General features: G+C 57.7%; 1 protein-coding gene across 5 annotated transcripts; it reads right to left on the bottom strand.

Annotated features, from left to right (window-relative positions):
- Positions 1 to 1,099: 1,099 nt before the first annotated feature.
- Positions 1,100 to 23,712, bottom strand: MVP (major vault protein). 5 transcript variants are annotated; one of them, XM_059155459.1, is made up of 16 exons: positions 23,399 to 23,528; positions 17,678 to 17,770; positions 17,144 to 17,295; positions 16,689 to 16,884; positions 11,184 to 11,307; positions 10,948 to 11,079; positions 10,076 to 10,170; positions 9,559 to 9,795; positions 7,005 to 7,286; positions 5,747 to 5,991; positions 5,352 to 5,549; positions 4,083 to 4,469; positions 3,229 to 3,345; positions 2,933 to 3,059; positions 1,980 to 2,168; positions 1,100 to 1,364 (listed from the first exon to the last, which is right to left on the bottom strand). In XM_059155459.1, the coding sequence occupies exons 3-16, from the start codon at positions 17,266 to 17,268 to the stop codon at positions 1,146 to 1,148; spliced, it is 2,673 nt and encodes an 890-aa protein (XP_059011442.1). In that variant the 5' UTR covers positions 17,269 to 17,295; positions 17,678 to 17,770; positions 23,399 to 23,528; the 3' UTR covers positions 1,100 to 1,145. The 5 variants fall into 5 exon arrangements, with proteins under 5 accessions (XP_059011442.1, XP_059011440.1, XP_059011443.1 ...); XM_059155457.1 differs by having other exon boundaries at positions 17,678 to 17,778; positions 23,398 to 23,486; XM_059155460.1 differs by lacking the exon at positions 23,399 to 23,528 and adding an exon at positions 23,302 to 23,377.
- Between the last annotated feature and the right edge of the window lie 103 nt (positions 23,713 to 23,815).

The raw sequence follows: 23,815 nt of genomic DNA, 5'->3' as shown, positions 1-23,815 counted from the left end.
CTCCGTGGTCAAACCCGGGCCTCAAGGGCAGACTTACTTTCTTTCCTTTTCCTTTTTTTTTTTTTTAAAGATTTATTTGAGAGAGAGAGAGAGAGAGAGAGAGAGAGCATGAGAGGGGAGATGGTCAAAGGGAGAAGCAGACTCCCCATGGAGCAGAGAGCCCGATGCAGGACTCGATCCCGGGACCCTGGCATCATGACCTGAGCCAAAGGCAGAGGCTTCACCCACTGAGCCACCCAGGCGCCCTCAAGGGCACACTTGAGCAGAGCCGCCAGCCACACAAATAAAGCTCCACTCCAAACGAGACCAGGCTCGTGGGGTCAGGCCTCGGTGCAGGACGAGGAGGACCCCAACCCAAAGCATCCACCCTGTTCAGGAGGGGAATGGCTGCTGAACCCTTTCCTGGATGGAAGGCACCCAAGAAGTTACCTTCTCCAGCCACACAGAAAGAACCCCGAGCTGCTGCCTCCTCCATCCCTAGGACCCTTCTACGTGGTCTGCAGACCTGCCTCCCACTGCTCTCCCTGAGCAAAGGGCTGGGGCACCAGCAGGTCTCCTCTTGGGGAGGACTTGATCCTGCCCGGATGCTTCCTGCAAGAAAGGGCTCTGCCTTGGTTGTGGGGCGAGGGTGGAAAGAGGGGACTCCTCCCTCTGCTCCTGAAGAGCCCGTCCCAGAGCCTCAGGGATGCACCCCAGTTCCCCCTGAAGGACAAGTGCCCAGGCCCGCGAGGTCTGCAGGGTGACCAGCAGGTGGCGCCAGAGGGAGCCGCCCCAGCGCTGGTGGGGGGACCCCAGACCCTGATTCCAACACCTCCCGGCCCCTGGAGCACTTGGCGGGAGCTCGCCCGGAGGGGACAGGGGACGGCTGGGTGGGCGCCACTCTCTCCCCTGCGGGGTCCTCTCCCTGACCGGGGGGTCCAGGAGGGCCGACCGCCAAAAGGCCATCTGGCCACTTAGACTGGGGTCACATTCCTATCAGCTTGGACTTCTCCCTGCCTCAGTTTCTCTCCACCTGACAGAGGAGGACAGTCCGTAGAGCTACCTTAAGATTTCAGGGGTATCCACTAGGCTCCCTTGTGACGCAGACGCCACGCCCAGGTGCTTTCAATGCCCAGAAGTGCTTTATTGGTAAGTGCAGCTCAGAGTTAAGGCACGACGTGGCTGCCTCCAGGAACCGGAGGGACAGGAGTGGAGCCAAGCAGCAAGCCCTCCGTGGGGCCGGGCTTGCCGGCCGCTGTCTGGGCCTGGGGCTGGCCCTCAGACCCCACCCCTAGCAGCCCTAAGGCTGTGTTGAAGAGGTTGATGGGCGTGGAGCCATCGGTGATGAGGGCCGACTTCAGTCCCAGGCTCTGGAGCAGTTTTACCTGGAAGCGCAAGAGGGGAGCGGGAGGGGGACTCAGGCCCTTGTCCCTTCTCTGCTCCTCGGCCCCACCCACATCCCTCTGCCACCAGGGCTGCCACCCAAGCCAGCCTCCCAGGAGGAGTCTGGGGTAAGTGGCGAGGAGGGGGAGCGGGGAACCTGAGGTTTCTTCCTGGGGCGTAGGAGGCCTAGAAGACCCAGCCACCCCTGTCCTGCCTTCAGCCTCTCACCGCTCACCCTGGGTTACGGCCATGTGGTCCTTTCGGGTCCTAAACACACTGGGTTTTGCTCTCTGGGTCTCTGTCCTTGGACGGTCTCCCAGGAGGCTCCCATCAACTCCACACTGACCTCAAGTACCCCCTCCTCAGAGCCACTCTCCCTAAGCCATCCAGCAGCACCCACCTGACTTCCTTCAAAGCACTGACCACAGACTGGTGGCTCAGCCGCTTCCTGTCCATCCCGGACGGAGCTAGTGCAGTGCCCAACAGAGGACACTGGGCATGGGTATAGGCCTGTCCCATCTCCGCCTCCCCCAACCCCCCTGCCCCCAGCGCTGCCTTCTGGGTTCCAAGTATGGTCCCGAGTGACACACACTCTCCTGCTCCCTCCTCAGTCTCACCTGCATCTCTGGCCCGGCCACTGCAAGATCCCGGATGGTGCTGGGGCCCAGGGCCTCGGTCATCTGCTTGAATTTATTCACCTCCACCTCAGCCAGCTGCTGCGCCTTGCTCACCTCCAGCTCCAGCTGGGACCGGGCGTAGGCTAGTTCCAGCTCCCGCACTTTCTGCACCCGCTGGAGCTCAGCCTCCTGGAAGAGAGGGAGACGCAGCATTCTTTCCCTTGTGGGGCCCCTGGGACCGGTCCAGCAAGTCCCCCTAAGCAGCAGGCCTGATGGACCAGAGGCCAAGGGCTGGAACTGCAAACTGCTGTCGACTAGCTATGGATCCTGGCTGGGCTACCTTTTAAGCTAGTGAGCAGCGGGAGTCCTTAATCTAAGCCGTGGTTTCCTCATCTGTCCTATGGATATACTACCTACCCCTTAGTGGGATTTCAAGCATTAAGTAAGACCATGTGTGTAAGACAATGCAAAGGTTGTCACAAAAATGGCCAACATTTGCACGAGTGTGAAGGACTTCATAAACCACGCAATATTTAAACAGGGCTTTCAGAGGGGCGCCTGGGTGGCTCAGGTGGTTAAGCATCTGACTCTCTCTTTCAGCTCAGGTCATGATCTCTGGGTTGTGAGATCAAGCCCTGTGTGGGGCTCCAAGCCAGGCCTGGACCCTGCTTGTTAAGCTTCTCTCTCTCTTTCTCTGAGGATGAGCTAGAGGCGATTATGCTCCACGAACTAAGTCCATCAGAGAAAGACAATCATCCTATGGTCTCACTGGTATGTGGCATTTGAGACACAAGGCGGAGGGTCAGAGGGGAAGAGAAGAAAGAGAAAACGAAAGCAGAGAGGCGACAACCCATAAGAGACTCTTAATCTCAGGAAACCAACTGAGGGGTGCTGGGGTGCAGTGATGGGGAACCCCAAGTCCCTGCCCTCCCACGGGCATCGCCCCCACTCACCGTCTCAATGGCCAAGGCCTCCGCTTTCAGCTTGGCCTGCAGCACGGAGCCCTCCCCCTCGATGCGCAGGGCCTCTGCGCGGGACTCCGCCTCTGCCTTGGCGGTCCCCGTGCTCTCCACGGCGGTGCTAGGGGTGTGGGGAGGGCGGGGAGGAGTCAGGGGACACCCAGGAGAACGCCCGGCCCGGCCCGGCCCTCCCCAGCCCTGACTTCCGCCAGAGCAGTGTCCCTCGCGCCCACCCCGCTCCCGCCGCTGCCGCAGAGGCCCAGCCTTCTCGCCTCCAGTCCACAACCCACCTCAGAGCCTCCAGCTCCAAGAGCTCCCTGCGAGCCTTCTCAGCCTCCGACTGGTCCAGGATCTTCTGTCTCTCGAGCCGGCCGCGGGCTTCTTGCTCAAGCCTCTGAGCCTCGTGCCTGGACGGGAGAGGGGACAGGGCCAGGGAAGCCGCTGGCATGGGCCCGAGCTCCCGCCGAGCTCCCGCCGAGCTCCCGCCGAAGGCCACAGGCAGGGCCCACGGACGTGCGGGGCGCGCGGGCGGCACTCCGCACGCCAACAGAAGCCGGCTGCGCACGGGCCAGCCTGGCGCGATTCTAAGCACGGGGGATGCGGCCGCGACCGAGGCCCTTGCTCCCAGGCAACTGACCCTCCAGGCAGGAGAACCAAATGAATGTGGGTGATTTCTGACAGGGACAAGTTCCCTGAAAACGGGTTTAGTGACAGCAGGGCCAGGCAGAGAGGGTGCTTTTCAGGAAGAAAGAGGCCGTCCAAGGAGCGCTCTAGGGTGGAAAAGCATCGCAGGCCCAGGGAACAGCCAGGGCAGAGGGCCCTACCGTGGGAACCTCGCTGCGCCCTCAAGGGGCAGAAAGGAGCGGGAGGGGTGGGGATCCGAGCCCGTGAGCCGGGGAGAGGCTGGAAGTGGATTTTGGGTTCTAGCACAAGCAAGACAGGACGCCACTGGCGCAGGTCGGCACAGGGTCGTACTTGAAGTGGCCCACGCTATCTGCCAAGGGGGCCGGCCGGCCGACTGGGGCGGGGATGCCACGTCTCCCAGGTCCTGGCCGAGGGCTGAGGGCGAGGGAGGAGCGTGGACAGGTCCAGCGCACGGCGGGCAGCGTCAGCAGCGGGCGCCCCTCCCCCAGGCCGCACTCACTTCGCAGCCGCCTCCTGGGAGTTGGTGGTGATCTCGATGGCCAGCTGGACGCTGCGCTGCAGGGCATCCCGGGTCCGCTGGTCCACGGGCTCCACCGACTGCACGTCCACGCTGCTGACCACCAGTCCGTTCTGGGGGAAGACCGCCCGGTCCCGGGGCTGGGGCAGGCTCCTTCCCTCGGGCCCCTTGGTTTCCAGGGTCTCAAAGCCGAAGACAGCCGTGCGGATGATGCGGGCGGAGTTCTTGTGGAAATCGTCGAAGGTGACGGAGGCCACGGCCCCCCGCACCCGGGACGCGATGGCCTTGCAGGCGTCACCCACGAAGTCAGGCACCGAGAAGAGCTTGGTTGTCTCTTTAGGGTCCTTCCGGTCACTCACCTCGAAGTGCCTGTGAGCAAAGAGGCCCAGAATGGGGACATTGTTTTCTTCCAGGACACAGCAAGTGTCTCGTCTCTGAAAGGGACTCGGACGTCCACCCTCTATGACCGGCCAGGGTCTCTCAATGGAGAGGGTGAGCTCCTGCCCGCCACGCGCCCAGGTGGGTCCCACCTCATTCTCTCAGCCACCCTAGGAGGCAGGGATGGGCATCATTCCCTCCCACAGACGAGGAAATAGAGGCTCAGGGAGGTCAAGGGACAGGCCCGAAGTCACAGGGTTGCGGCACGGTGGAGAGCTGAACTCGGGGAGCGGGACTCTGGTCTGCGCTCTTAGTGGTCACGCTCCCAAGACGGCCACACCCATCTGCCCCGTCACAGTCCTGGCCAAGAGGGGGTGGAGGTGGAGCCCAGCTTCCAGATGGGACCCCCGCCCCTGCGCCCCAGCTCCAGGCGCTGCTACTAACTACATGTGGGGTGTGGGGCGCTGCTCTGGTCCTCACAACAGCCCCGGGAGGTGGACGGTGGCCGTTCTCATTTTATGGATCGGGAAACTGAGGAAAGTGCCGAGTCCCTTGCCCACGTCCACAGCTAGCAGGCAGCAGGGCTGGGACCCAGGCAGCGAGCCCCTGAGTGTGTGCTTGTGACAACGGCCCACACAGGTCCCCTCCGATGGGAACCTTGCCCTTCCGTGGTTGGCTGGACACCTCTAGCTGGGGAGGTTCCCCCCAACCACGTCCACCAAATGCTACTCCTGGGAGGGGGAGCCTGCACCTTCCCGTCACCCGCCTTGGGCATCGGGCTGGGTTTCCTTCTCGGCCACGGCATGGAGTTGGGCGTCCTGCCCCACGGCGAGGGCGGCACCACAGACGGCGCGCTCCCTCCCTGCCGCTCACCAGTTGTAGGCGAGCTGGAGCTGCAGCCTCGCGTGGTCTGCGGTCTCGATGGTGATGACATCTGTGAAGAAGTCAGGCCCGAGCAGCAGGCAGAGCGCACGGCGAGCGTGGGGACGCTTAGGCCTCCCGGCCGAGAGGGACAACACGGTGAACTGCTCTTCAGGACCCAGCGACACCAGCTCGGGCCCAAAGACCACACTGGAGAAGGAGCATGGAGTCAGACACACGGAGAACCCCTCCCCCTCCCCCCGCCAGTCCCCTTACCCCCCATCCTCCAGCCAGCCCCTCCCCCCAGTCACCGGTCCCACCTCGCCACCAGCCCCCCGCGGCCCGCCCGCCCCCCCACCGAGTCACCCGTACCACTTCGCCCCCCCACTCCCCAGCCGGCCCCTCACCGAGCCTTCTTCTCCCTGTAGTCATACACCTGCACAGCCGCATTGTGGGGGACCCGGTAGCTGACCACACGGGTCTTGTTCCGGACAGCGGCGGGCTGAGGGGTCTTGGACGTCTCCCTCTCCCCCCTGTCGGCCAGAGGGTCCTGCCCCTTGTTCAGCAGCTCCTCCACCCCGGGGGGCAGCTCCTTCTCCCACAGGACCTCGTCCTGGGTCAGCATGTAGGTGCTTCCGATCACAGCACGTACCTTGACAGAGGAGGACACGGCGGGGGCGTCACGTGGGAGTCCCATGGGAGGGTGAGAGGGGGAAGGACCCAGCCAGCTGCCCCGAAATAGAGCCGGTCTCGGGGCAGCAGAGCGCGGCGGCTGGGTTCAGTCTCCGCAGCGGCTCTGCCCGCGCCGTCACCGGGGGCAAACAGCCAGGCTTTAGGTCTCCGTCCCCAGAACGGACCCGCCCCCGGCCACCTCCCTGGGTCGAGGAATGCAGGACCTCGCCCAGGTCTAGTGCTGAGAACCGGGTCTGTGGTAAGGGTTTGATCTGGTTTCTTCTGGAACTTTCCTTCTCGGGGCAACTTGGAGGGCATCCTGGGGACAGAGGCAGTCCATCCTAGGAAACCGGTCACATCCACTAATGTTCCCTGGGATTCTGAGCTCTACTTCCAGGTTGGACTCTTAGGGAAAGAGGTTGGAGATGCGGTTCTAAGTCAAACCAAGGTCAAGGCTTCCGATGAGGGGGCGAAAAGGAAGGCTTCCCCCAGGATGAGCACATGGGAGAGGGTTCTTCATGGGTTCTTGGTGCTCCTAGGCCACTCCCCAGTCAGACCTTTATCCTGGGACCAGAGTCCCCATCCTAAAACCTGGCTCTTCACCTCCCTTGGGGGGTTTCGTCACACTTAAAGTGAGCTGTTTAATACGGTGCCCGGGTGGCTCAGTCAGTTAAGCATCGGACTCCTGATTCTGCCTCAGGTCACATGAGATTGAGCGGCACTGGGCTCTGCACTGGGCTCGGCCCTGGGCGTGGAGCCGAAGATTCTCTCTCCCCTTCTCCCTCTGCCCCTCCGCACTCCCGCTCTAAAAAGAAAGAGGGGAGGCAAACACTCCCCAGAACGCCCTCACGCCTCCCAGCCAGCCAGCTCAGATGCCACCGTCAAGGCTGTCGAAGTCCCCCGCCCGCCCCCCACCGCGCACCTGTCCCGGCAGCCCACGCAAGCCATCTCCATGGCCACGGAGCGGTGCAGGCCCCCATCCCCAGCTGTTACCCTTCCAGTCTTGACGTCCTGCACGTAGATGCCTTCATTCTCGTCCAGAGGGATGGCCTGACGCTCCTCCACCACCTCCACCTTGGCAGACGGCACGTACTCCAGGGGCCCGCGGATAAGCCAGCGGTCCCCAGCCTGGTGGGACACCTTCTCGCCTTCTTCTCCCTCCTCCAGGGGCTGCAGGGCCCTCAGCAGCAGCCCCTGCTGCTCCGACAGCACATACACATCCTGGATGCCTCGCTCCAGCCGCTCTCCGGGCTGGAGGAAAAAGGACTTTTCGCCCTGGGGGAGAGACGGGGGGTTAGGAGCGGGCGCTGCGCACGGCTGCGTCCCTGACTTGCACCCCGGACAGCCCTTCCTGCGGCCACAGGCTTGAGAACAGGAGCCCCCGAAGCTCCCCCCACACACTCCTGCCGTAATACAGTGAGGCACTGTCTGGACCGGGGGACTCTACAAATGCCTGCAGACCTCACGTGGGCCAAACCACCCTTGACAAATTCTGTTCACGGTCATGAGCGGGACCTTCGCAGGCTTGACAATTCGGAAGAAAGCTTCTGTTGCCGATTCGCCCATGCCTTGTCTCCTTGGGATGGTGTAGTCTGGGCACTGGCGGACCCTGTCATCGGGCCAAACCTGGCTTTTTTTTTTTTAATTATAAGTTTGAGATATAATCTATAGGCTATAAAATTTGTTCGTTTAAAGTATACAATTCAGGGGCGCCTGGGTGGCTTAGTCGTTGGGCGTCTGCCTTCAGCTTGGGTCATGATCCCAGAGTCCTGGGATTAAGTCCCGCATGGGGAATCTCTGCTCAGCAGGGAGACTGCTTCTCCCTCTTCCATTCCTCCTGCTTGTGCTCCCTCTCTCGCTGTCTCTATCAAATAAATAAAATTTATAAAAAGCAGAACTAAATTATAGTCACTGCTTAGCATAAATAAAGGATACAATTCAAATTACTGACCTCTACCTCTGAAACCTGTAATACCTTAGATGTTAATTGAAACTGAAATTTTCAAAAAGGGGAAAAAATAAAATATACAGTTCACGGGTGCCTGGAGGGGCTCAGTCAGTTAAGAGTCTGCATTTGTTTCAGGTTATGATCCCAGAGTCCTGGGATCAAGTCCTGCATCAGGCTCCCTGCTTAGCAGGGGACAGGAGAACTAGTAGTAGTAGTAGGGAGCCTACTTCTCCCTCTGCCTGCTGTTTCCCCTGCTTGTGCACTTGAGCGCTCTTGCTGACAAATAAAATCTTAAAAAAAAAAAAAATAGGGCGCCTGGGTGGCTCAGTGGGTTAAGCCGCTGCCTTCGGCTCGGGTCATGATCTCGGGGTCCTGGGATCGAGTCCCGCATCGGGCTCTCTGCTCAGCAGGGAGCCTGCTTCCCCCTCTCTCTCTCTGCCTACTTCTCTATCTACTTGTGATTTCTCTCTGTCAAATAAATAAATAAAAAAAAAAATCTTTAAAAAAAAAAAAATATATATATATATATATATATATATATATACATATATATACACACACACACACACACACACACACACAACACAATTCAGAGGTGCCAGGCTGGCTCGCTCAGTGGAACATGCAACCCTCAATCTTGGGGTTTTGAGTTTGAGCCCCATGTTAGGTGTAGAGATTACTTAGAAATAAAACCTTAAAAATAAGTAAATAAGGTATGCAGGTTAGCTATTCTGGGCTGTCCACAGAGTTGTCCAATCACCACTGTGCTCTAACCCCAGGATATTTTCATCACCTCAAAAAGTCCATCCCTACTTGCTATAAACGATCATCTATCTATGGATTTACCCATCTGGGACATTTTACATAAATGGAATCATGCAATATGTGGTCTTTCTATGCGTGGCCTCTTCTGCTTAGAATGTTTGTTTATCCGTGGAGCAGCAGGTGTGAGTACATGCTGATCATTAGTACACGAGCATCAGTACACACTCGTTTCTTTTTATAGCTAAAGGATATTCCACTGTGTGGAGAGGCCACAATTTGTTACCCATTCATCCACTGACACACATCCGCGCTGTTTCTGGAAGCAAAATGTTACAGGGACGCAGAGACACTCTTTCCTTTACAAGCTGTCTGTGCTTTCGCTCCAGGGACACGGTTAAGTGATTGCAAGAGAAGCACACCACTCCCAAAGCCTAGAATATCTGTGGTCTGGAGCCTCGCAGCAGATCCCTGCCAATCCCTGGCAGGCCAGTGTCTCGTTAAGGGAAGGGTGAGGCAGCAGGTGGGGAGAAGTACAAACCAAGAGGTCTGTTTTGTGCAGGACAAGGGCAAAGTTTCCAGGATGGCAGGCACGGACGGGCCCCAGGAGGGGCCTGCAGCGGAGACTCCGTGTAAACGGAGGTTGGGGGACACGGGGAGATCCATAGGACAAGTGTCTCGAAAGACAGAACTCGGTGTGCAAGTGCACCAAGGGAGCCAGAACAAGCTTGATGCTTCTAGAAAGGGGACCTGGGGTGGGAGGAGGGAAGGGAGGGGTCCCAGGGCCTCACACCCCTCAAGGGCGTCCAGCCTTCCCGGAGAGCTGGAGGCCTTTACCTTGACCACACGCTTTTGCCCCAGCTGGTTCTTGCCGTCCAGTCCAACTGGGTCGAGGATCACACAGTAGTTGTGGGGGCCCAGCGTGGTGATGGGCACGATCCCTAGCACCTCCTCGTAGACGTCTGGCACGTGGGCCTCCGTGTCCTGCACTGTCACCAACCACTCCTCCCCGGTACGGCGGCTCACTCCTCGCAAGTCTCGGAAGTTCTGCCGAGCCCGGAGGTGCAGGGCCGTCTGCAGAACAAGACATCAGGGCACTGGAGCAAACCGACCTCCGGTTTCCTCAGGGGAGGGAGACCCACCGGCCACCGAGTGCTCGCGCGCCAGAATGCCAGTCTCTACCAGCCCAGGAGGACCTTTTAACCCTCAGAGGACCCAGGATGCTCCTCGGGGAGCTGACCTCCACATTTTTCTGCGAGTGGCCCCAGAAATATTGCCTCTCATCTACTGTCACGTTCTTTGACCACTAGGAGTGAGGCCTACTCCAGGGTCCCTTCATCCCCAGAGCACAGACCTTTTCTGTGAGGATCACAGCATCCACCAAATCCAGAACCTCCTCGAACACTGCTGGGAGATAGGCGCCCACTGTACGGACCAGCCATTCTTCTCCTGGGCCAAGGGTGGAGAGGAGAGGGTCAAAGGTCACCCGGCCTGCTCCCCAGCTGCCCCATCCCGCAGCCCAGACAACAGGCGAGATGCCATGGCCTCAGCTGCCAGAGCCTGACAAGAGTGCCCACTTTAATTCTTTTCTGAGGCCAGAGGAAAATCCAACCCTGACCCTGGACAACAGGCAAAGCCACCTAAGGGCTCACAAAGGCTGCCATGCCTTCTCTGAGCTCCAAAGACGAACTCTGGGGCAGCACTGCCCCTAAGAGAGGGGGAGAGACGGTCTCGTTTCTAGAAGGAGTAAGAGCGCCCTTGCTCACCATAAAGCCCGGGAAGGAACCTCACTTCCGGGCCTCAGTGAGGTCACAGGAAGAAGGGGACTCCCAGGGCCTTGAGGTGGCTCAGGGCTACATGAGTTCCCATTTGTAGAGCATTCTGAACCACACCTGGCACAGACGGGGAACATCCCAAGGGCCAAATACGATTGCTAGTTGTATACCAACGCCCACTTTGCGGATCTAGAGAGGGGCGCCGACTGCTGCCCCCCGGCCCGTGGTAAAGGGGAGGGGGAAGGAAAAGCCAGGTTAGCACGTTCATGGGAACAGGGTCAGGGCAGAGGGGACAGGACGCTGAGTGGGAGAAAGCAGCCACGGGCAGCCCCCAGAAGCCTCTAAGACATAGCAGGCAAGCTCTTCCTCCCAGGCTGAAAGGGGCCATCCCCACACCCACAGGCAAGACAAGGCCCGGCCACCCCCGTCCGCACCGCTCCGTCGACCCCACCTGTCACCCTCTCCTTGCCCTCCCGGTCCCAGCACTCCTTGCGGGCCCTCAGCCGCAGGGCCTGGTTCTGCTTGATGACTGTGGCCTGAATGATCTCCAAGACCTCCACCTCCTTCCGGGGGATGTAGGTGCCTGGGAAGGGAAGGGGGTGCAGAGCGTGAAGTCCGGCGGGATCAAAGCCATCATGGAAATGCAGGGAGCCTCAGACCCAGACGCTGGCCATGCAAGGCACTTACCAGGTCCTTCAAACAGCCACTCGTCTCCGGCCACCACCTTGTCTCCGCTCTTATCCACAAAATCCAGCAACGCCTTAAGATGGAGGGCAGTGTTGGGCAGAACCACCTGTAGGGGCGTGATGTCCTGACGGGGGAAGAAGGGAGGTCATGGGACATTCAGTACTGTGGCCCCTGGAGTCAGACCCATTCCCTGGAGGTCAGAGGCCACAGTGTCGATCTTTCCATGTCCCCAGACAAACCCCCAAGTGGAATATGCAAGCTAGGGGTGGTCCCAAAGCCATCTGGTCTGAAGAACAAAGACCGGTGACAGAGCAAGCGGACCTACGGCCAGTGAGCCAAGGACACGTTCCTCCAAAGGAAGCGCTCAGAAGTGGTTCTGAGCTACAAATCTAGGCGGGAAACCCCTCTGCGCCTCATGTGCACCAGGGCCCTCTGGGGAGCATTAAGGAAGTGGGAAGCCTGAACAGCTGTAACAGACACACTTTGGGCACGTGGCTTTGCTGGCAGTGTTGCTTCATGGTCACAAAACAGCTGCTGCCCTGGAGACATCACATCTCCCTTTGTCAGGAAGGGGCACCTGGCAACAAGTACCCAGACCTTTTAGAAGTTTCTAGAAAGATTTCTAAGAGTAGGACTTCACTTGGTCTTTGGTTTGAGGGAAGCAGGAAAGCAAGCAAAGAGAGCCAAAGAGAGGCTAAGAGACACGCTCAAGGTTACCCAACTTGTAAGGAACAGGAAAAGGACTTGAACCGCCGTCTTCCTGAAGCCTGCCTGCCCGCCTGACTCTGCCCAGAGTGGCCCTGAGGTGGAGGAGGTCAGGTAACTCCACTCTCCCCACTGGCCACACATGGGGATGGAGGCAGAGCTGGAGGCTCACCAGGCAGGCAAGCCCTTCCTTGATGCCTTCCGTGTACACGCCCCAAAGCTGGCCCGTGGCAGCAGGAGGTGGGGGAGGGGTAGGGCACAGGCTAGCCCCGGCTTCATGGATTGCAAGTTCCAGCAGGTGACAAGACAGATACAGACCTTTCTCTTCAAGAAGACCGTGGATGGTGTCAGCGGGAAGAGACAGAGGCAGCAAAAGCCCAAAGGAAGTTAGGAAAGGCCCTTCAGAAGTGGCATCTGAGCTGGGGTTCAAAGGAAGAGCGGGCTTCGGATGCCAAGGCGTGGGAGGAGGAAATGGGGCGCATTCTGGAAGGAACATAGAGACCAGCAGGTCTGTCCCCTCCCAAATCTACTCTGCCATCACTTCCTGCCTGGTCCATCACCAGCTGCGTCCGCCTTTATCCACCGCTGCCATTTCCCTCGCCTAAGCTGCCGACGCCTCTCACCCGAAGGATGGAAAGTTCTCACTGACTGGTCTCCACCCGCCCCTTGTCTCCTTCCGGTTCCTTCCCCACGTCACTGCGGGCTTCCAACTCGGGTGACTGGTACCCAGGGAGATCATCACATAAAACTGGGAATGAGGGGGAACAACAGACAGGGCGGGGGGGCGGGGGAGAAGGGCCCTCAGGCTGCAGGGAGGCGGCCTTGGGGCTTTGCCAGAGTGCGCGAGTGGAGGTGAGGGCAAGGACCAGACCCAGGGGCTTACGAGGAAATGAGGCCGAGGACATCAAGTATCAGAGTATGTAAGCAAGGAAAGAAAAGGCAGTGAATAGCTAGATATCAAATTTATAGGCCACTCCTAAAGGTTCACACTTTTAGATTTGGTGTACATATCCTGGGATCTGGCAATTCTTAGTAGTTTCTACCCTTTTTTTTTTTTAAATTTTAAGTAAGCTCCATGCCCAACGCAGGACTTGAACTTATGACGCTGAGATCAAGGTCAAGTCACTTTGGCTGAGCCGTCCAGGCCCTCCCATATTTTCTACTCTCAAGAAAGGCAGCAAACTTCAGCGTGCACCACAGACAAGTACATTTGTGGCAAAATTTTTCCCTATAAACTGGAAACACCCTAAAATATACTCAAGAGGAGAATGGCTGAGCTCATGCAGATCATATGGAATTACGTATTGCAAACCAGACTTATGCACCGAAGTGCAGAAGTTCATTCAAACTACACTGGCAGGGGCACCTGGGTGGCTCAGTTGGTTGAGCGTCTGGCTTCGGTTCAGGTCATGATCTCAGGGTCCTGGGAAGGAGTCCAGCTCTTGAAAGAGCTGTAGTGATCAGAACAGTATGGTACCCACACCAAAATAGACACGTAGATCAATGACACAGGACAGAGAGCCCAGAAATAAAGCCTTGACTGTACGGTCAATTAATCTTCGAGAAAGGAGGCAAGATTATGCAATGGGGAAAAAAGTGTTTTCAACAGATGGTGCTGGGAAAACTGGACAGCTCCATGCAAAAGAATGAAACTGCACCACTTTCTTACACAAAAATTAACTCAAAGTAAATTAAGGAGCTAAATGTGAGATCTGAAACCATAACAACCCTAGAAGACAGCAGAGACAGTCATGCCTCTGACATTGGCTATAGCAACGTTTTTCTAGATAGGTCTCTTGAGGCAAGAGGAAAAAAAAAAGAAGCAAAAATAACCTATTGGGACTACATCAAAATAAAAAGTCTCTGCATAGCAAAGAAAACAACCAACAAAACTAAAAGACAACCTACAGAATGGGAGAAGATAATTGCCAATGATATCTCCGACATCCAAAATACATGAAGAATTTATACAAACTCAACACCAAAAAGTAATCCAATTAAAACTGGGCAGAAGACATGAATAGACACTTCTCCAAAGACCTCCAGATGGCCAAAAGACACACGAAAAGATGCTCAATATCACTCATCAGGGGGATGCAAATCAAAACCATAATGAGCGATCACTTCACACCTGTCAGAATGGCTAAAACCAAAACCACAAGAAACAGTGTTGGCGAAGATGTGGAGAAAAAGGAATTCTTGTGAGCTGTTGGTGAGAAGGCAAGCTGGGGCAGCCACTCTGGGAACAGTATGGATGGTCCTCAAAAAATTAAAAAGAGGGGCGCCTGGGTGGCTCAGCTGGTTAAGCATCTGCCTTCAGCTTGGGTCATGATCCCAGGGTCCTGGGATCGAGCCCCACACCGGGCTCCCTGCTCAGTGGCTCCCTCTTCCTCTGCTGGCTCTGCCTGGTTGCGCTCTCTCCCTCTGTCAAATAAATAAAAATCTTTAAAAAAATTAAAAATAGAATGGCTCCACAATCCAGTAATCAAACTATTGGGTATTTACCCAAAGAATATGAAAACACTCATTTGAAAGGATACATGCACCCCAATGCTTACTGCAGCATTATCGACAATAGCCAAATTATAGAGAAAGTTCAAGTGTCCATCAGTAAAGGAATAGATGAGGGATACACATATGATAGGACAGGACTCGGCCATAAAAAAAGAATGAAAACTTAGGGCGCCTGGGTGGCTCAGTCAGTTAAGCCTCTGCCTTCGGCTCAGGTCATGATCTCAGGGTCCTGGGATCGAGCCCCCGCCTTATCCTAGGACTCGCTGCTCAGCGGGGGGTCTGCCTCTCCTTCCCCGCTCACGCGTGCTCGCTCACTCTCTCTCAAGAAATAAATAAAATCTTGAGAAAACAGGAGAGTGGAACATGGTAAGTATGTAGAGGCAGGCAGAGAGAAGGAGAGAGCGAGCTGGTTAGGAAGGAAGAACCGCTGAACAGGGCCTGGTTTGGAATGAACCGTTCAACGCATCAGCTACTTGTTGTATTCCTGTCATCTCAGTGACTCTGTCCCCACAGCCAGGAAACCGCTCTGGAGTCTGAGAACAGAAAGGACAGGTGAAGGGTCACACCGAGCCAGGACCAGGCTTTGCCGTGAGTCCGGCACACGAGAGACTTAAAATGGTAAGCTTTTGTTGGAGTAGGACAGACCGACCAGGAAGAGGACCTGAGGGACGGGAGAGAAGACAGAATGAGGAGCCCTGGGGAGCCCTGGGGACGCAGGAGGCCCAGGAAAGGGAGGCGGACGGTGAGGAGCTGGGGCTGAATTTCCCAGGTAGGCCAAGCGGGAGTAATACCAAGTCCTCACTGGACAAGGGGGCCGGAGGGGCTGAAGCAGAAGGAAAAGAGGCAACGGTTAGGATTGAGGGCAAGAAGGCCAAGCCAGGGGTGCCTGCGTGGCTCGGTGGGTTAAAGCCTCTGCCTCTGGCTCAGGTCATGGTCTCGGGGTCCTGGGATCGAGTCCCGCGTGGGGCTCTCTGCTTGGCGGGGAGCCTGTATTCACCCCCATCCCCGCCTGCTGCTCTGCCTACTTGTGATCTCTGTCTCTGTTAAATAAGTAAGTAAAATCTTAAAAAAAAAAAAAAAAAGGCCAAGTCATTGACAGGGTTATTGCAAGGACATTAGTGAGGTTCCCGGGGGTCAAGAGTGGAGGAGGGAAGACAGAGCACCCCGTCAGCGAAGCCGAGGAAAGCAGCCCCGGGCGCCGAGGGGCGAGAGCAGGGGGTGGGTGTGAAGGGAGCATCTCCTTGATGCCGGGCTGTGCGGAGGGAGGAGGAAGAGCCGCTGCCCTCCTGGCCTGGAGAATGTGGGCGGCGAGAGAATGAGTGGTGGTGGGCGGGGGATCCGAGGGAAATTCAGACACTGGGGCTGAAGACCACCCCCAACACACACACACACACACACACGCTGGGGCTGAAGACCACCCCCAACACACACACACACACACACACACACACACACTGCTCCCCACCCACAGGGCAACGGAGCTGATCTGACCTGAGGTCAGACCTGGGTATGGAGGATTTGTGGCTTTTGATAGTTTCAGACTTACACGGAAGTGGCCAGAATAGTAGAAGGAATTCCCGGAGGCTCCTCACGCAGATTCCTCAAGGGTTAACATTCTAATTACCCGTCAGCACTTTCTATCCGGACGCGAACACAATTTTCTCCCCAAGAGGCTGCCACTAAGTAGGCAGGAAGGTCTCAAAGCTCCCCGGGGTGGGGGGTGGGGGGCGTGGCAGTGCCTGGAGTCTTCCGGGATCAAGAGGCACCGGTGAGTAGAGGCGCCCAGAGCAAACCAGTATGAACTGGCGAGGAGGAGAAGGCAGATGGACATCAAGGCAGATGCCCGTTTGCTTGGGGCCCAGGGCCTGAGGACAACATGCACAAGGGCCGGGCCAGGAGCACAGGCCAGTGACGCCTTCTGGCGGGGCAGTCCCCGGGGTCGGAGCCCGGACCACGACGCGTCCACCACTGTGGGCACCACCCACCAGTGTCTGGCACCATTTGAACGAATGCCCACTCTTGGCAAAGCCATTCTGCACCACACTGGTCAGGAGCTTCCAGCAGTATCTGGAGCCTGGAAGGTCAGGTGGGGAGATGGGCGGCCAGCTCTCAAAGGAGGGCAAGGGTGGGGGCCAGAGGCAGGTGAAGGAAGCAAGGATCGGTCTTTGGTGAGAACCAGCAGATGCCCCCCCGCCCCCTCTCCCCGCCCCCGCTTGTGTCCCTCCGAAGGCCACGCAGAGCCCTGAGACAAGGACGCATGGTCACGGAGGAAGCCAAGTCAGGTACCTTTTCCAACACCTCCCCTGGATACAGGGGGAAGGGGTCCTGGGTCAGCCGGATCTCTAGGTCGGCATGGCGGAGCCGCACTTGCCCTGTGACGTCGAACAGCACGGCGCCCTGGGGGTCCCGGGACACAGGATTGGCCACCGTGCAGTAGTGGCGTGGAGGGACAGTCACCATGCGCAAGGGGGCAAACAGGATCCTGTTGAAGGGTGAGAAGCAGTGTGAGGACCCAGGGGGCTTCTGTTCCCACTTCTGAGAGGGACAACGAACGGGGAGAAAGCTCCAAAGTCCCCAACATATCCCTTGGAGTCACACAAAGGGAACAAAGTTTGCTAGGGGACTCCAAGTCTTATCTTCTGAAACTGGTCAGAAGACTACCCTGCCTGGGGACAGGAAGGAGACGGATGATCCTATCAGCCAGATGAACAGATGCCCCACGGCCAGGTCCCAGCACCCACCTCTCATTGTCCTGCCGGATGTAAGTCTTGGGTCCGACCTCCACGCGGGACACGTTGCTGTTCTGGTCCAGCACGTGGATGTAGTGGTACGGGGGAATGCGAATGATGGACTCTTCGGTTGCCATGGCGACTCTGGAGACCAGGGCAGCAGGCTGACAGGGGGGAAGCAGAGACAAGATGAGCACAGGGGTGGGGTGGGAAGTGCCTGGCAACTGGCAGCACCAAGCCTCATGCCCAGCTGGGGATGGGGGAGGGGCCCTTCCTCCCCCCGCCACCGCCCCCCCCCCCCGCCCCGCAGTTCCTGTCATTTCGCCCTGTACCGTGCCAAGCCGGGCATCGTAGCCCATGCAGACCCCTGCTGAGAACTGCTGGACACAGAACCACAGAGGCCCAGGGGTCTCTGCCTGTTCCTTTCCTTTCCCACACTGCTTGCCGCACTGGAAGGGGCTTTAGATCAAAACTCTGGAGCTGCGGGTTTGGACACCCTATCCCTTGGAGTCCCGTAAGGGGAACGAAGTTTGCTAGGAGACTCACACTCTTATCTTCTGAGACTTCGGTCAGATGTTTTGGAAGCCACCACCAGAAAGGAAGGCCACCTCCTCCACTCCGCAGTTCACCCTTCCAAACCGTTCACCCTTCCAAACTGAGAGGAGGAAAGGGGAGAGGAGAGGGTGTGGCTTCCCCAGGAGAACCCGGCGGAGGCCACGGAATCACAGAACAGAGGCGAGGCCCAGGAGTTCTGCTTCATTTACACAATCTGTACGTTTCTGTTGCTGCTGTTGAACAATTATGAGTTTCCAGACTCTTGCAGAAGCCCCATACCCGCTGCCCCCACCTAGCAGAACCCGCCAGAGCCAGCCAGGTCGCACCTGCTCCCTTTGGACGGGACACGAGCCTCCCTGCTTACCACAGTCCCCACCTGCTGTCCCCACTGTCCCACACCTGGGCCACCGCACACACATGACCTGCCAGGCTCCTGCTTAAAACCCTGTAACCTCAGCACCATCCAACAGAACTTTCTCTGATGATGGACCTCTTCTGAAGTCATGCTCTTTGGGCTGCCCACGTGTCACTACTGAATACCGGTGAGGTGACTGGTGTAACTGAGGAATGCAATATTACACTTTAATGAAGGTAGCCAAACGAGGCTGGTCGATCCCAGATTACAGTGTCACTCAAAGTGGCGGAGTCCCACATAGGGACTCTGAATCATTCCAGGCCACCCCGCAAGTCAGGGGTACCACTGGGAAGAGAGTCCTGAGGGAATGGCTGGTCCCATCTCTCTCCGGGGGCAGCATGGACAGTGGTTCGGGGCCTGGAGTCCGCCAGACCGCGCCCGCTTACAGTTCCAATTTCCTGCCTTACACCGTTTCCGTAATGTCTTACCTCATTCTGAAAGGTTATGGCTTTGATCACTTTCCTGGTACACTTTTCAGCCCTAAAGGAATGTTCTCTCTCTCTCTCTCAACTTTTTTTTTTTTTTTTAAAAGATTTTATTTATTTATTTGACAGACAGAGATCACAAGTAGGCAGAGGCAGAGAGAGAGAGAGGGAAGCAGGCTCCCTGCTGAGCAGAGAGCCCGATGCGGGACTCGATCCCAGGACTCCGAGATCATGACCTGAGCCGAAGGCAGCGGCTTAACCCACTGAGCCACCCAGGCGTCCCTCTCTCTCTCAACTTTGTATGGGATTTGACCTTGATACTTTCCTGTGGCTACTTTTTATGGGACGTTCCCGTAACCAGTAGGAATGGCTTTTCTAACATCAGAGCTCCCCTTCTGTTGTGTTCAGGTCATGTCTGAAAATCAAGGGGAAGGCTTTCGGCTTTCCGGGATGGGTTCTCGTTCTCACTCTCACCTGGACCTTCCGGTTCCTCTCTTCGGCCCAGCCCCTCCCAACTATGGTTCTGAAGCTGCTCCCTGGTGAAGCCCCTGAACAGCGCCCAGGGTCCCTTCCTGGTTGGGGTCACCTCAGACAATCCCCTTTCCTGGGCCTGTAAACGGAGAACGGATGGGGCATCTACTCGAGTTCTGTGATTGAGGTCATCATAAAGTATTTGGAACAGAGCCCGGCTCTTCATGTGGCTTCCTGCCTGAGCTCCAGCTCTCTTAATCAGGGGGTGCGGCCTGGCACCAGAGGGTCCCCCCCACTGACTGGTCAGAGAGACGGCAAGTCTCCTGTCACCCCAGCTGTGGGGCTAGGAGAGCAGCAAAGAAGCGGCACGTGACAGCCAAGTAAAGCCTTTTCCAGCTGCTCCCTGCCAAGTTCTCCGCGGGGTGGAAGCCTGGCCAGGAAGCCAGATGGGGAGCCGAAGGGCTAAGGGCTATAAACGGAGGTGTGGACAGGGCTCCATGAGGCACCCCCCCAGGGAAGTGCTTAACAGTAGAAGGCCAGGCAGGCCTGGGAAGCAGGCCCCAGGAAGAGCCTCCAATGAGTGCTTTTTGGACAATCCTCCACTCCCTATGGCTGAGGCCTCTCCACCATCTGTCACCCCAGCTGGGCCCAGTCAGGGGGGCTGAGAGCCTCGCCCAGCCCAGTGAGTCAGCTGCGAGTCCTTCTAGCTGACCTGCCTGTGCTTCCGCCTTGTTCCAAAGCCAAGGCCCTGTCTCAGTACCAGGACCTTCTCAGTACCAGGACCGGGTCTTAACCCACCACGCCCTCCAGCTGGGCCTCCCACCTAGACCACCGGCTCTTCACCCACGAACAGTGGGTTCTTGCTCTTTAACTCTGATCATCTGCAGAAGGGAGCCTTGAGATAAGGCCTCTCCAGGGAACCAGGGAAACGACCTGACTCAGGCACCATGTCTGTCACAAGGCCCAGATTGAGACTTCTGTGGTTTACCAGACACCTACAGTCAGAACATTTTCTTCCCAATGTATGAGGACCCTCAAAAAACAAGAGTCAAGAACTGTGTTGACCTTGGGAAGCTCCTGGGCACTACACGGGTTTGACCCCCGTGACTCCAAACCCACGTAGGCCTCCCTTGGGCGCCTGCTTCCAGGATCCGCCCCCTTGCCCTGGGCCATCTCTGCTAGACGACACGTCCCTCAAGGGTCATGAGACTCCTGCAAGAGCCAGCCAACTTTTGCCCAAAGCCTCAGGCACAGCACCACCCCCGTGACGAAAACAGGAAAGTAATGGGTGGTCGGGCAGAGAACGAAACATGCTACGAGCAGGGGTTCAACCTTGAGTGAAGAGGTGGTTCTTGACCAGTGTCTTGGCTCAAAAGGGAACCGAACACTATGGTTTTCAGGAGTTTCTTTGGTCACTACCGGTCAGCTACCTTCAGGATCAACTGTGAGCACCTGGCAGTGACTCCATGGGCAGGTGTCTCGGGGACCAGCTCATTTCTTACTGCGTGCTGCTCTGCGTCGGGTGGGGTCCACCTCGCCTGAAGCTTGTTAGCGAGGGGACTTCTTGGGCCACAAGAGTTGCAGAGTCGGCTGGCATTTTAACTACATTCCTTTCGATCTGGGCGTACCTTAAAGTCCCAGCAGCTCTGGCCTCAAAGAGCCACTCTCTGCCCTGGAGGTCTTTGAAAACCACTGATCTCTGCAGATTCTCACGTCAGGGCTGTGGGGGGCAAGCACTGCCTCCCCCACTCCCCTACCCCCCCACCCCCGCTGTAGGCTCTACACCCAGCGTGGAGCCCAACACAGGGCTTGAACTCACGACCTTAAGATCAACACCTGGGCTGAGATCAAGAGCTGGATGCCAGGGGCACCTGGGCGGGTTAGCAGCCGACTCTGGATTTCAGCTCCGCTCAGGATGTCAGGGCCATGAGACGGGGCAGTGCGTTAGGCTCAATGCTCAGCGCGGAGTCTGCTTGGGATTCTCTCTCTTCCTCTGCCCCTAACTCCATCCGCTCCCCGCCCCCCAACCACCTCCAGCCTCCCCCGCAAGCGCTCTCGCTCTAAAATAAATAGAGCTTAAAAAAAAAAAAAAAAAAAAGGAGTTGGATGCTTGACAGACTGAGCCACCCAGGCACCCAAAGCGCTGCTGTATTTAAAAGCTCTCGCGCTGACTGTAATACCCAACAAGGAGGAGCAGTCATGATCTTGGGCCACTTGCTAGCTCGGAGTCGGAGCCTCCCAGACTGAAGTGGAAGAGGAGGAACCATTTCCTGGGGCTGAAGAGATCAGCGGCCACAGGAGGTCTCCAGTGCAGGGGAGCTCAGAGGGTGGCTGGGGGGAGGGAGGATCAGGAAGAGCGCAGATGAGAAACTGTTGGGGGGGGGGTCGGCCTTTGCTTATTCTCCTCCAGCCCCCTAGCCAACACACGCCCCCGGCCCCAAGCAGGCTGAAGGTGCAGGGGAGGCCCACGGCCGTCACCTCTGTCAAGCCCGGGTTTAGGACAATGAACATGACATTTGGCGTAAACAGGGTCTCCTCTTTGCAATTCCCTGACTGTAAACCTTCTAAGTTTCGGAGAAACCAAGAGTACCAGGACTCAGGGACTGCACAGAAGCGGCTTACACACTGGCTTGGTTTAAGGAAATTATTTCCAGCTTTAGGGGACCAGAGTGGACGTTTAGGACACTTGATCTCCCAGCAATGATGTTTAAGAGCAAAGTTTTAGGACCTTCTCCTCCTAGGAAAGAGGAAGCAGTCCTTCCTTCCGAGCTCCACAACGACCTCGTGGGAGAGCAGCTCGGCGGCCTCGCTGGGGACAACTCTGCCAGCTCAGGATGCGGCTTCTAGCCTCCTCCTACCTCCCGGAGGCTCCCGATTAACACTCGTTCCTGGAGAAGACTGCCTAGTGGAGAAGTGACCCAAGAACCAGGCTTTAGAACCCCGGACCCAGATCAAGGTTTTCTAAACTCGTTTCATCACAGGACCCAGCCCAAGAGTGTGGCTCTGACTCACGCGGATTCCCAGGCCTGACCCAGACCTGCTGCACCAGATTCTGGGGGAAGAGACCCCAGAACCTGGGTCTTTGGCAAGAGCCCCCAGAGAACAGCTCCCACTTACTAAGGACTTAGACTGTGCCACGTGTTAACTGCCCTTAACTGATTCATCTAATCCTAGAAGTTAAGCAACACGGCTCAGGGTCACCCAGTGTTCGAAGAACAGGCTCGGAATTCAGCCCTTAGGCTGGAAGAGAGCTCGCAAACCAGGAAGTGGCCAGGCTTTTCCTGAAGAAAGGTTCTAAACACAAGCGGACTCTGGACCTGGGTCGGGCGGAGTATTCTCAAGAGACCAGCCTTTTACAGGCCAGCATTTTCTGCTTCAAGGGCAGTGGGTGGTGGAGGGCAGTCTCCATCCGACCTGGAAGGCGAAGTTACCTACGAGACCTCAGGCGGTCCCCGGAGCCATCCACACAAGGTGGCTGCTCCACCCAGAAAGCCTCACCCTGGGGCAGGCTGGGAGCCCTGTGTGCCAAAGGTGGAAACAGGCAGGAGCTCCCAGGGAGCGCCTTCTAAACAACCAGCTTTCTCCTCACAACCCAGGGTCCGCCCGGGGGCAGAGAGCAGACCCCACGGGGCCGTCTGCCTCAGTGGACCACCATCCTCACCTTCCGAGGTCGAGGGGGCTTTGATATCTCCACAGGCACATGTTGGCAATCGAGGAGTTTGGCATTCCTTCCTTTCACCCTCCCAAAGAGAGAAAGAGCCTCGCTCACCAACCTCCAGGCCTTCTAGAAGTCAAGCCTACCCCAGGATGGCTTTGCCAAGTACTTCCCACAGGATCTGCAAGGCCCACGGCTGGCGTAACCTTAAGCGAGGCCAATGGGAAAGCCTCAACATGTGGCAGAGATGAAGGATGTGGGGCGGCGGGTAGGGACAGGAATCCCAGTCGGAAAGCTCAAGAGGACAGGACAGAGCCCAGATGCCCGGTGGGGGTGGGGGGTGGTAGAGGCTGGCAGCAGGACCAAGTTTCTTCTGCCCTTCCTTCTGATGTGGGAGCCTGGAGTTAACTGCCCTTAACGGATTCATCTAATCCTAGAAGTTGAGCAACACGGCTCAGGGTCACCCAGTGTTCGAAGAACAGGCTCGGAATTCAGCCCTTAGCCTGGAAGAGCTCGCAACCAGGAAGTGGCCAGGCTTTTCCCGAAGAAAGGTTCTAGACACAAGAGGAGGGCTCTGGAAGTCGAGAGGCCTGAGATTTGGGGGGGGGGGGGGGGTTGGGGTGTCGGCAAGGTAGTCAGTCCACCTACCTTTACTTCGAAGGGCAGGGGAAAAAGTCCAACACGAAAAGCCAAACCGCCCCAGGCTGAGCGCGCACCCGCCCTCTCCCAGGCTGAGAAGTCTTACCTGCCCAGCGGCCGCCGCGCGAGGAGGCGGGACGGGGCTCTCCCCGCAGACACGCGGCCGCACCCTGCCTGGGCTGGGACCGGTCGGGAGCACAGCGGAAGCGCGCAGGCCGCCGCAGACCGCCCCGCACTTTGGATGGGGAAGCGCGGCCCAGCCCCCGGGATCACTTCCCGGCAGGGCAGCCGCCCAGGGGTGGGGCTTGGCCATTTAAAGGGCCCTCGCAGCTGGGCCTCCGCGCGTCTCCCGCAGCTGAGGGCGCTGCCGCTCGGGCCTCGGGAGGCCCCCGCCGCGCAGCCAGCTGCGAAGGGCCAGGGGGCCCGACCCGGGGCGGAGGGGGACAGGTGCTGCCGGGGTTCGCCTCCGCCCCACGTGGCTTGAATTTCAACTTCCCCGTCGGGTGGCCCGGACCCGCCCCTCC

The sequence above is a fragment of the Mustela lutreola genome, chromosome 17, assembly GCF_030435805.1.
Source record: "Mustela lutreola isolate mMusLut2 chromosome 17, mMusLut2.pri, whole genome shotgun sequence".
NCBI classification, from domain to species: Eukaryota; Metazoa; Chordata; class Mammalia; order Carnivora; family Mustelidae; genus Mustela; species Mustela lutreola.
Note: the sequence above shows the minus strand (reverse complement) of the source record. Positions and strands in the feature narration are given on the sequence as shown.

Coding starts and splice junctions, on each gene's coding strand:
- MVP (XM_059155456.1), bottom strand. CDS start 23,604: ATGGCCAAGCCCCACCCCTGGGCGGCTGCCCTGCCGGGAAGTGATCCC. Junction 5,992..7,004: donor AGGACGTCAAGACTGGAAGG/GTAACAGCTGGG, acceptor TCCTCTGTCAAG/GTACGTGCTGTGATCGGAAG. Junction 1,365..1,979: donor TGGCCGGGCCAGAGATGCAG/GTGAGACTGAGG, acceptor TTGCGCTTCCAG/GTAAAACTGCTCCAGAGCCT.